At 42.5% G+C, this 12,509-nt stretch overlaps 1 protein-coding gene across 16 annotated transcripts in view; it reads left to right on the top strand.

Annotated features, from left to right (window-relative positions):
• Positions 1-12,509, top strand: part of dop1a (DOP1 leucine zipper like protein A) — a 377,089-nt gene that overhangs the window by 245,206 nt on the left and 119,374 nt on the right. For all 16 annotated transcript variants that reach the window (XR_006312556.1, XR_006312558.1, XR_006312557.1 and 13 more), the window contains one exon: positions 6,599-6,710. Coding sequence is in view for 13 of the 16 variants with exons in the window: in XM_043696201.1 (XP_043552136.1) it covers positions 6,599-6,710 (112 nt within the window). In the remaining 3 variants the exon portion in view is untranslated. The remainder of the gene's footprint in view (positions 1-6,598; positions 6,711-12,509) is intronic.

Here is a 12,509-nt window from a genome sequence, read left to right as displayed (position 1 = left end):
CTGCAGAAACACCTATCTGTGCCTCAGACAAAAGAGCCCCCCCATCACAATTGCTCGCTTGAATGGTGGCTTTGCTGTAAAGCAGGATATGGCGGGTCATAGTGCCAAAGACCTGGCTGTTGCTACTTTTTTCCCCTCTGAGACTGTCTCTCCCAACCAAAAGTGATACGAATGTTTGAAAGGGGGATAGCCACTGGAGAATCCTGCGCTATCTGCCTACCACTCCTGGTGTGCTTACTCATCTACTCATGACAGCCTCCCTGATGTTACAACCTGTAACACAGTCTGCCTCCGGTATGCTCCTCAAGGTTTCCAACTGCTGCTCCAGCCAATCTGTAATCTGAGACGAGCTGCAGCCAGAGACACTTCCAGCAGTTAGTGTCTCCAGGGGCAATTGACTGCTCCACATCTGACAGGAAGAGCATATCATTGCAATGACTGCCATCTCTGCCCCTTTATTAACTAGAGGACTTAAGGAGAAACGAAGCCTGGTATTTACCTAGGCCCTCTGTTAGATGTAACAAGCAGCACCTCAAACACAAACCAGCCTCTTGCAAAAATGGCCAGAATAAGACACAACAATGCCTCCCTCCCCAACTTACCTAAACTCCCATACTTAGCTCAACTCCCAGTGATTACACACTCTTACTGGTCACACTCAGCACTCCAAGGCACTATCAACCAATTAATCTCTAACGTACTGCTAGATTGTGGACTGCTAGAATGGTCATAAATAACCCGGGAAATTCATTGCACCAGAACTGTTTCCAAAGCTCCAACAATCTGAAGCAGTATGTGATTTATCAATTTACCAATAACTCACAAGCCTGCTTTATCTTGACAGTCTTGCTCCTTCTCCAAATCTAAATTCCTGTTACCACATATTTTTAAAATGATACTTTGTGCTTCTGTAACAATTTTGTTGTTGATGTCTTGGACGGTTTCTGAACTGCACATTTTTGAGATGTCATCAAGTCTCAGCACAATGCTGCCAGTTCCCCTGAGGAATCCTGCATTGCATTCCTTTTAAACTGTCAAATGACCATTCCACTTACACACCTCCTGAACTGCCTGTGGCTGTGGGGAGACCATTCCTGCAATGTAAGATCCAGGAAACTTTTCACCACCTGTATCCTCAGTGACACCTCCCACTCCTCAAGCTCAGAAACCCCCGAGTTTGAGCTCAAGTAGCTGGAAACACCTCATGCGTGCATGATTCTTTAGGGCTCTCAAAGCATTCTCAAGTTCCTTCATGGCACAGGTTACACAGGCAACACATATCAGCTTTCCATTGTTTTAGTTGTTGCCTCCTTTGTATATTATACGTTTATATACGAAGGAACCTCGATTATCCGAACGAGATGGGCAGGCACTATTTCGTTTGGGTAGTTCATTATTTGGTTAATCAATTCAATGCCCCGCTCCCTGCTTGCTCCAAATCCCTTCCAACACCATCCTCTTTTTCAACACCGCCCCTGTCCCCGGCCGGCCCCAAAACCCTGTCCAACACTGCCCCCCCGTCCGCCCCCCAAAATACGTACAACACCGCCCCTGCCCAACCTCCCAACACCTCCCTCCGCCCGTCCCCCAACACCACCCTCCGCCAGCGCCCCCAACCCTGTCCAGCACTGCCTCCACCCACCCTCCGACCCCCATCTGCTATCCTTTCCTCTACATCTCTGGAACAATTCAGAGGCCTATAGACAATTCCCAACAGGGTGATCTCTCCTTTTCTGTTTCTATCCTCAGCCTTAACTATCTCAGTGGATGAGTCCTCAAATGTTATCTCAGCTGTAGTAATATTACCCTAGATTAACAATGCCATACCCCTTTTACCATCTCCTCTGTTCTTACTGAAACATCTAAATCCCAGAATCTGCAACAACCATTCCTGTCCCTCCTCTAGCCATGTCTCTGAGATGGCCACAACATCGAAATCCCTAGTATCAACTCCTGCAAGTTCACCCACCTCATTCCGATGCTTCTGGCATTGAAGTGCATACTCTTCAAACCAATATCCTGATTGCCGGTATCCTCTTGCAACCTTGTAATCCTATCCCTGACCTGACGACCTTCAACCTCCTGTACACTGGAACTACAATTTTGGTTCCCATCCCCCTTCTGCATTAGTTTAATGCCCACTCTTCTTCCCTTCCCCCCCCTCAAACCTGCCGAACAGCATTAGCAAATTTTACCCCAGGATATTGATACCCCTCTGGTTCAGGTAAAAATCATCTTTTTGGAGAAGTCCCAGCTTCCCCAGAAAGAGCTCCAATTATCCAAGAATCCAAAACCCTCCATCCTGTACCATCCCTGCAGTCACAGGTTCAGCTCTCCTGTCTCCCTGTTCCTCTCTTCACTAGCACGACAAACCAGAGGTAACAACTCTATTTGTTTTAGTTCTAAGCTTCTATCCTAGCTCCATGAATTTCTGCCTTAGATCCTCACCTTTCTTTACCTATGTCGTTGGTGCTTATGTGGACCATGACTTGGGGCTGCTACCCCTCCCTCTCAAGGATTTCAAAACACGATCAGAGACATCTGGGAGGCAGCGCACTAATTGTGAGTCTCTCTCATTCCCACAAAACCTCCTACCTGACCGCCTAACTATGGAATCCTCAATGACTAAAGCTGTGCTCCTGGTCCCCCCTTCCCCTCTGAGCAACAGAGACAGATTCTGCACCAGAGACCTGTGCTCCATTGGTTACCCCTGATAACTCCACCCCCCTCCCCTTCTTCTCCAACCCTGGCAACACCCTTGTAAATCTTTTCTGGACATCCTTCTGATAGGAGGGAGACCAGAATTGCATATGGTATTCCACAAGTGGCCCAACCAATGTCTTGTACAGCCGTAACATGACCTTCCAACTCTTATACTCAATGCTTTGACCAATAAAGGAAAGCATACCAAATGCTGCCTTCACTATCCTATCTACCTGCGATTCTACTTTCAAGGAATTATGAACCTGCATGCCAAGGCTGCTTCATTCAGCAAAACTCACCAGGGCCTTGCCATTAATGGTATAAGTGCTGCTCTGATTTGCTTTTCCAAAATGTAGCACCTCACATTTATCTAAATCAAACTCCATCTGCCACTCCTCAGCCTAGTCTATTTGATCTAGATCCTGTTATACTCTGAAGTAACCTCCGCTGTCCACTACACATCCAATTTTGGTGCTACTTGCAAACTTCTAATCAATGATATTAGATTTTTAATTTCTTAAGAGTTGTGATCACAAACCACGTGATCATCTTGTTTGATGATGGCCTTCTGTTTCCAAATTTTGGACTTCCCATCATTAAATCTTATTTCATGGCTTTGTGCCAGCTGTTGTTGCATGGAAAGTTAGGTCATCTCACAGCAGATGAAGAAATTTGACGGATGAGAATCTCCAAAATAATGAAGTTCTGGGAAGAATTAGTTAGTGAAGAAAAGTTCCGAAGAAAAGTTTTCAACACAGTGACGTGCAAGTTGAAGAAGTGTGTGAAAAATCACTTGAAATTCAGAAAAAAACTAAAAGATAAAATAGGATATTCAGTCCCTCGAGCCTGTCCAACTATTTGATATGATCATGACTGATCTTATCTCTGCCTCAACTCCACTTTCCTGCCCGCTGTCCATAACCCTTCAACTCGTCACTAACTAAAAATCTTTCTATCACCTCTTCAGATTTACTCAATGTTGCAGCATCCACCAAACTCTGGGGTAGTAAGTTCCACAGAAGGAGCAAGAAAATTGACACCTTGACTGTCAATACACTTGAATTGCAGAAATGGTTTTCATGGAGAATAGAAGGTTACAGGTGAAATAGAGACTTTTTTTTTGTTGAATCCAGTTAGAGAATGTGTCATAGGTTTTGGTAGAGTCTAGAAACTTGGAGTGGAAAAGATATAATTGATATGAAAAAAAAAAGGATCTTCTATGGGGGTGCAGCTTCAGCAGTGTGAGTGATGTATGTCTGGCGATTTGAGTATTGTCATTAGACAAGGAAAGTTTTTGAAGTATTATCACTCATTGGCTTTCTATCAGGAATGGGTTTTGTTTTATTCTGAGTTTTTCGCACTACAATGAAACTGTCTTCCCATCGCTGAAGCATTTTCTAATAAAATCATTGAAACTACTACTTTGGCAACAGATGCCTACAGCATCTCCTGCTGATGGAACTATTGTGTGACTAGTTGTACAAACATTACAGCACTGAGTACTGACTGCAAAAATTGGTTCTGATAACTTTGTGGGAGGATGGGAAATAGAACATTAGAGAGGAAAACAAGGGGCACAGAACAGCATTAGAACAGGAAATAGTGTGACGAATTAGTGTACTAAGATCTAAGTTAATTTTACTGTGAATGTGTGTCAATGCAAGGAATGTGGTAAATAAGATTAATGAGCTGTAGGTACAAATAGTCACCTTAGAATATGGTGGTGTGGTGAAAATAGAGACATCATGGATTGAATAATGGACGAGAGGCAGAGAGTAGGTGTAAAAGGAGTCAAACTGACAGCTGTAATGAGTAAAATAGTACAACATTAACACTGGGCCATCCATTATTTAAAATCAAAATTAATGAATTAGACTGAGAGTTATGCATTCATACTTTGTGATAACACAAAGCTAGGTGGGAATATGAACTTAAAAGGTTACAAAGAAATACCAACAGGTTAAGTGAGTAAGCAACATAGTTGCAAATGAATAATTATCACATTTTCACTTTGATTTTAAGAATAAGCAATATCTCTTAAAAGGCAAGAAATGTTCAACTGTTGATGTGCAGAGAGAATTTATTGTCCTTCTACAAAGGTACCAAGTTGGCATGCAGGTGTAGTAAACCGTTTTAAAGACAAATGCCATGGTGACCTTTTATCACAGGGGAATTGGAGTGCAAGAATGAAGAAGTTGTAATAATAATTGTACAAGCCTTTGGTGAGAACACATCTGGGAGTATTGTGTTTTTATATCCACATTTAAAGATGCATATACTTGGATTGGAGGCAGTACAGCTCATATTCCTGTGATTGTTTTTCAGTAATGCAAAGTTGAATAAGTTAGTCCTTAACCTTCTGGAATTGAGAAGAATGAATGGTGACTTTGTTCACGTATTCAAGATTTTGAAGGAGCTTGAAAGATTAAGAGATTACCCTAGCTTGGTGGCCCAGTGGTTAGTACTGCTGCCTCACAGCACCAGGGATGTGGGTTCGATTCCAGCCATGGGCAATTGCCTGTGTGGAGTTTGCATGTTCTCCTCGTTCTGCATGTGTTTCCTTTGGATACTCTTGTTTCCTCCCACAGTTCAAAGATGTGCAGGTTAGGTGAATTGACTATGGTAAATACCCCATGGTTTCCAGGGGTGTGCAAGCTATGTGGATTAACCACTGGGAATGTAGGGTTACAGGGGGATGGGCTGCTGTTCTGAAGGTCAGTGTACACTCGATGGGCCGAAAGACCTGCTTTCACACTGTAGATATTCTATGATTCTTTGAATCTAGAACACAGAGGTATGATTTGAGGAAAAGGGTCAATCATTTTGGATTGAGATTAAAAGAAATTTCTTCAAACAAAGGTAATGAATAATTGAAGTTATCTACCTCAGAGGATTGTGAATCCTCCATTGCTTAATATATCAATGGCTAAATAGTAGTTGGTCTCTTAGAAGCGTTGAAGCAGAAAATCAATTAATTTATTCATTTTAAAAATATATTGATATTGAGTGGGGAAAGCAAGTGTGATCACTTGCCTGAGTTTTCAAATCTTTCAATCTTAGACCTAGCTGAAGATCACACAAATTGAGATTTTCCGCATTTGAGACTTGCCATAATCTAAGTTTAGAATAGAAGAGATTAAAGGACTTTAAAGACAGATGTTCCTGAGTAACATTTTTGTGCAATGTTCTACAAAGTTAGAAGGAAGTAGGGAACAAATTGCTATGTTTTACAATTTCACTCATGGCCTATTTTTAAAAAGCATACTTATCGAGCAATGGAAATTGATTTCAACACAGTGAGGCTGTAGATAGGAAGTGCAAACTATAGAAGATGTACTATGAGCAATGGATTGATGAACTACATTCAAGGACTGAGTATGACCATACCAGTCAATAATTCAAATATTTAACTATTCAGAAACCTGATTTACTCAATTTGTGTTCAGTTCGCATGTTTGTGATAAAGGCAGATGAATGCAATTATATAAAATACTGCAGATGCTAGAGATCTGAAATAAAAACAAAGTACTAGAAAAACTCAGGTGGTATGGGAGCATTTGTGGAGAGAAACAAAATTAACATTTCAAATTCAATAACTCTGTTAGAAGAACACTTGATTACTGAAATATTTAATACAATTTTATAGATTGAAGTTAAAATCAACCACTAGAATTCCATATGTTTTTTTAAAATAAATACAATAGTTTTGAAAGATATAAGCTGGATTGGAGATGACCTATAAAAAGCCATCAAGTCCATAAGTTATACAAGCCTCACTGTAATTGATAATGATTCAAACTTTGAAGTTAGTAGAATTTTAGCAATACTTTTCTTGGTGTTTTTGAAATGGTAGCCAACAGTAAATATGTAAATTACTTTTTCTGGTTTTCTAAAGGCCCACATGGATGGCAGTGAGTGTTGCCCCAGACATGATTCTCACTCTCCTCGAAGGGATGACTACAATTATTCACTACTGTTTGTTAGACCCTTCCATACAGTATCACCAGGTAAGTTACACATTCAGTTACTCATTTATAGAAACATTTCAGAGAAGTGATTTTAGAGAAGATTTGTAGTTGAGGTTGTGGATCAGGTTATAGGTTTGCCCGCTGAGCTAGTAGTCTTGTTGCAGAATGGCTAGAGTCTCTGGGTGCGTTGTGTGTTACGACCTGGGGTAAACCCCTCTGCTAATTTAAACCAGCCACATAGAAAATATTCACCTCGTGCTGTAATCTGTGAAAATTCGAGTGGAAAAGAACTATTGTTTAGGTCTGTTGTGTGGGAATCGGCCGTCTGCGCTTATCGTGTACCTGTTGTTCATGAGTACATTATATCAGTTCCATCCACTCCACCCAGGAATTCCTTAATATTATCAAAGACACCAAGGTAGAGGACAATGAGGTTTCCTTCGATGTGACGGCCCTTTTCATGTTAATAAACATCACCCTAGTCAAAGAAAAGCCTCACTGCTAGATGAACCAAGGACACAAACACCTACAGCACCAACTCCCTTCTCAAGGACAGCATCTTCAAGCTAGTAAACCTGTGCCTCACAACCCACTTCACCTTCAATAACAAGACCTACAAACAAATGAATGGGACGCCGATGGGATCACCAATATCAGAACTCTTCACAGACTCTTGCAGAGATTAGAACAAACAACAGCCCTTCCCACGATCCAGTGTAAGCTTTGTGTCCACTATGTGGATGACACCTTTGTCATCACGAAATGCAATAAATTAAAAGAAACCCACAAACAGCATCCTTACTGGTACAAAGCTCACCAAAGAGGAAGAGAACAACAACAGTCTCCCCTTCCTAGATGTCACAGTAGAACAAAAAAAAAATGGAGGCCTGCAGACCAGCATCTACAGGAAAGACACACACACTAACCAGATATTCAACTACAGGAGCAATCATCCCAACACCCACAAACACATCTGTATCAGGGCATTATTTAAATGAGCCACAACACACTGCAGCACCCAGGAACATGAGAAGCCAAGGAAAAGCACCTATACAATATATTCAAGGACTGAGGGTCTGTACTGCGCTGTAATGTTCTATAAATTCAGGAACAATGGGTGCCAAATAAGCGCAGTCTGCCAGTTGCTACACACCAGACCTAAACAAGAAGGCACAACGCGCCCAGACACTCTAGCCACCCTGCCATACATTAAAGACATCTCTGAGATAAGGGCCAGACTACTCCAGCCCTGAGACATCATGGTAGCTCACAAACCTGCCACCACGCTGAAACAGTTATTGATAAATCTAAAAGACTCCATACTAACAACCAGGAGAACGAATGTCATATACAAAATATCCTGCAAGGACTGAAACAAACATTACATTGGACAGGCGGGCAGGCAACTAGCCACCAGGATACATGAGCACCAACTAGCCACCAAAAGACATGACCAACTGTCACTATTATCCATACACACAGACAAGAAGGGACAAATAGTTCAATTGGGACAAACATCCATCCTGGGACAGGCTAAACAAAGACATGCATGGGAATTCCTAGAGGCTTGGCATTCAAATTGGAACTCCATTAAGACTCTTATTGATTTGGACCCCATTTACCAATCCCTCAAAAAAAAAAGAACTGGAAGTGAGATCACCTACCACAACAGACGCAGACACATAAATAAGGAGCTGTGCCTTGGTCCATGATTGCCAACCAGAGGAAGGGTCAGCGGACCCTAAACATTAACTCTGATTTCTCTTCACGGATGCTGACAGACTTGCTGAGCTTTACCAACAACTTCTGTTTTTGTTTCTCATTTACAGCATCCACAGTTCTTTCAGTTTTTGTCATTTCCACCCTATTTGAGTATCTATCCTACCAATGCCACAGGTTGTTCCTCAGCCTTCAATGATGTAGAGAAAACAGTGGGTGGCATGGTGGCACAGTGGTTAGCACTGCTACCTCACAGCGCCAGAGACCCAGGTTCAATTCCCGCCTCAGGCGTAGTGTGAGTTGATGGGGTAAATGTAGGGGGATGGGTCTGAGTGGGTTGCGCTTCGGTGGGTCGGTATGGACTTGTTGGGCCTGTTTCCACACTGTAAGTAATCTAATCTAATATAATCTAGTGTAATCTAAAAAACAATTGAATTCCAATGATACTCAACCCTCTGAGGGAGAACAAAGCAAGTTCCCTCATTTCTGTTTCATTGGGCAACCTCTTTTTTTAAAACAGCAACCACTAGTTCTAGATTGTCCCTCAAGAAAGAGCATCCTTCCTACATCGACTGACCATGTCCAGTCCCCTCTGCGTCTTATGTTTTTCAATTAAGTCACTCCTGACTTTTCTAAACTCCAGAGCGTGCAGATTTAGCTTGTCTGTACTTTTCTCATAAGGCAGTCTTTACTTCCTTCATAAGGCAGTCTGTTCATTCCAAGAACTGCTTACAGTGCATTAATATCCTTCTATAAGTATGGCAATCCGTACTGTATGTAGTAGTCCAAGGTGTGGTTTCACCAATACCCTGTATAACTGGAGCGTAATCTCGTCACTTTGCATTCAGTTGTCTCACAATAAACCATAACATTCTGTTAAATTACCTGATTATTTTCTTTACCTGCATACTAACCTTCTATAATCCATTACATTTTTTTATTATTGCCAAAATGGACAATTTCACACTTTTCCAGACTTCTTTTGCCAATCTTTGCCCACTCACTTACCCTGCCTATATCTCTTTGCAGGCTCCTTATGTCCTCTTCAACAACTCATTTCCTACTTATCTTTTTGCCAGCAACCTGCTCTTCATCAAGAACACTTTTTTTTTAATGATTCGTTGAGAGGATGTGCATTTTGCTGGTTAGCACATCTTTTATTACCTTCTTTAATCACACGAGAAGATAGTAGTGAGCTAGGTAAGTGCAGTGGTTAACTGACAGCTTTGGATAACTGTGTGGAGTTTGCACATCCTGGCTGTGCCTGTGTGGGTTTCTTCTGGGGTCTCCAGTTTTCCCTCTCATTCCAAAGATGTGTAGATTGGGTTGACTGGTCATGCTACAACCCCCTGTAGTGACTGGGGATGTACAGGTTGGGTGGATTAGCCATGGTATATGTGGGCTTACGGGTGGGGGATGGGTTTGGGTGGGATGTTCCTAAGAGCTTTGGTGCAGGTTCAGTGGGCTGAATAGCTTCTTTGTGTACTGTAGGCATTCTCTAATTCTATTCAAGTTTGTCTGACCTGTCCTTTATTGCTAATACATTCCAACCCAGGCAAAGTCCTGATAAAACCCCTTTTGCTCCCACTCCAAAGCCTTCACATCATTCCTCTAGTGTGGTGACCAGAGAAGCGCACAATACTCCCAAGCGTGGCCATACTAAGCTGCAACATAACCTGCTAACTTTTATACTCAATGTCCCAACTGATGAAGGCAAAGCATACCAATGCCTTCTTTACCAACTTATCTACTTGTGTTGCCATTTTCAGGAAGCTATAGACTTGGACCCCAAGATCCCTCTGTGTATCAATGCTCCCAAGAGTCCTGCCATTTACTGCACGTTCTGATATTTGACCTCGCAAGTGCATTATCTCACTCTTCTGCAGATTAAACTCCATCTGACTTTCTAACTGGTCTGTATTCTGCTGTATCCTTTGATAACCTTCCTCACTATCCACAACGTCACGACTTTTTGTGTTATTTACAAATTATCTCATAATAGTCATCTTTGAGTTGGGGTAAGCATTTTTGGCATCATGTTTTATTTGGGAAGCTTGACTCATTTGATCCTGTCTTCAAGGACTGGGCCTAGTATGTGGAAAAAATGCAGTGTTTTTCTGGGCAAATGACCTTGTAAGAGATGAAAAGCAATGAGTAATCCTTCTGACTGCTTATGGACCCACAGTACTTTCGGTTGAAAGGGGCTTAACCTTCCCAGAGGCACCACACACTGCAACCTTCTAAGAGTTCACAGATTTGGTTAAGAAATATTATGATCCCAAACCACCTCTAATTCTGAGGTGCTATCTGTTTTATTTGGCTGTTCGAGATTTGGGGGGATTCCATATCGGGACCTTTGACGAGATTAAGATGACTGGCAGAGGCATGTGATTTTGGGTTAACCCTGAATGAGACCCCCATTTGGTATGTGGGATTAATGGCATAACCTTGTCAAAGCACCTAATAGCTGAAGCCCAACTGGACTTCAAACAGATACTACAACCGGCATTGTCATCAGAAAATGCGGCAAGTGGAGCATGGGAGCTACAGGGCATCCCAATGGAAGTGGATGCCCTCACCTGTCCAACTGAGCTTGGGGAACACTATTCGAGGGTAGGCAATTGCAGGGCATATCCTGAGCAGAGAGATCCTAGGCCAGTCTACAGCAGAACCCCACAACAAAACGGAACCTTGGCCAAGTGGCTAAAATGTTCCTCAGGATCTGAGCCGACTTGAGACAGCAAAGGAGTCCTACAAGGCCTGACTTGAGTAAGAAAACTCGTAAGCCAATATCCAGGAGAGTGCACACCCCTGGAAAATCCACCTACATATGGGTTGGAACAATTAAATTACTTAGCAACATCCAAATCGTCACCAATTTAACTTAATGTTTGGTTAAATGGCCACACCGTTCTCATGGGGGTCGATACTAGCACAGTTGTATCTGTGGTTGTAGAACCTGTCTTCAACAAGATCCAGTCTGGATTCCAAATCAAACTTAATTGATTAGATTTCAGCCAGACTGCGAACAAACACTGAGGAACTGTTACAGATTAAAGGTACACCTTCGGTTCCAGTCTCCTATGAGGAGCAATTGGTGCAGTTATCACTGGTTGTAAGAGGCTGGGCCCCAAGCCTATTAAGGCAGAATTCATTGCAAAAAATCCACCAAGATTAGCTCAACATTTTTCCGTTAGAAAACGGCTCCTTCAGCAAAGTCCTTGTGGAATACCCAAACTTTTTTCAGGAAGAACTAGGGGCCAAAGCCACTTATATGTGGACCAGAAAGAAATTCCATGATTTTGCAAGTCCTGCCCGGTGGTATTTGTCTTGCAGGCGAAAATAGAGGCTGAAATCAGGAGGTGGGAAAGCACAGGCATCATCAAACCAGCTTGGAGAATGGGAATCACCAGTCATACCAACTGGAAAGCCTAATGGCTCAGTTAGCCTTTGTGGGGATTTTAAGCAAACAGTAAACTACTACTTACAGCTTGATAAATACCCAATCCCTTGCATAAAGGATTTGTACACACAATTGGTAGAGGGGAGCAGGTGGTGGGGTGGGGTGCTGCTGTCCTTCACAAAGCTGGACTTGAGCCACGCTTGCTTGCAATTGTGACTAGATGAGGAGTCCCAGGTGTACTCCACAGTTAATACCCATACCAGTATATGAGACTGCCATTATGGGTATCATCAGCCTGCATCCTTTTCCAGTAGACCATGGAGAACATTTTACAAGGGGTACTGTAGGTTGCCATTTATCTGGATGACATGTTAATAACTGGGAAGAGAAATAGAAAGCACTTGGAGAATTTGGACGTCGTGTTTAAACATTTCTCCATATGCCTCAGAAGGGAAGAATATGTGTTCCAGGCACCCTAAGTGACCTACTTGAGTTACATAGAACATAGAACAATACAGCACAGAACAGGCCCTTCGGCCCACGATGTTGTGCCGAACTTCTAACCTAGATTAAGTACCCATCCATGTACCTATCCAAATGCCGCTTAAAGGTCGCCAATGATTCCGACTCTAACACTCCCACGGGCAGCGCATTCCATGCCCCCACCACTCTCTGGGTAAAGAACCCACCCCTGACATCTCCACTATACCTTCCAC

The sequence above is a fragment of the Chiloscyllium plagiosum genome, chromosome 9, assembly GCF_004010195.1.
Source record: "Chiloscyllium plagiosum isolate BGI_BamShark_2017 chromosome 9, ASM401019v2, whole genome shotgun sequence".
Taxonomy (NCBI): domain Eukaryota; kingdom Metazoa; phylum Chordata; class Chondrichthyes; order Orectolobiformes; family Hemiscylliidae; genus Chiloscyllium; species Chiloscyllium plagiosum.
This window is presented reverse-complemented; position numbering and strand designations above follow the sequence as displayed.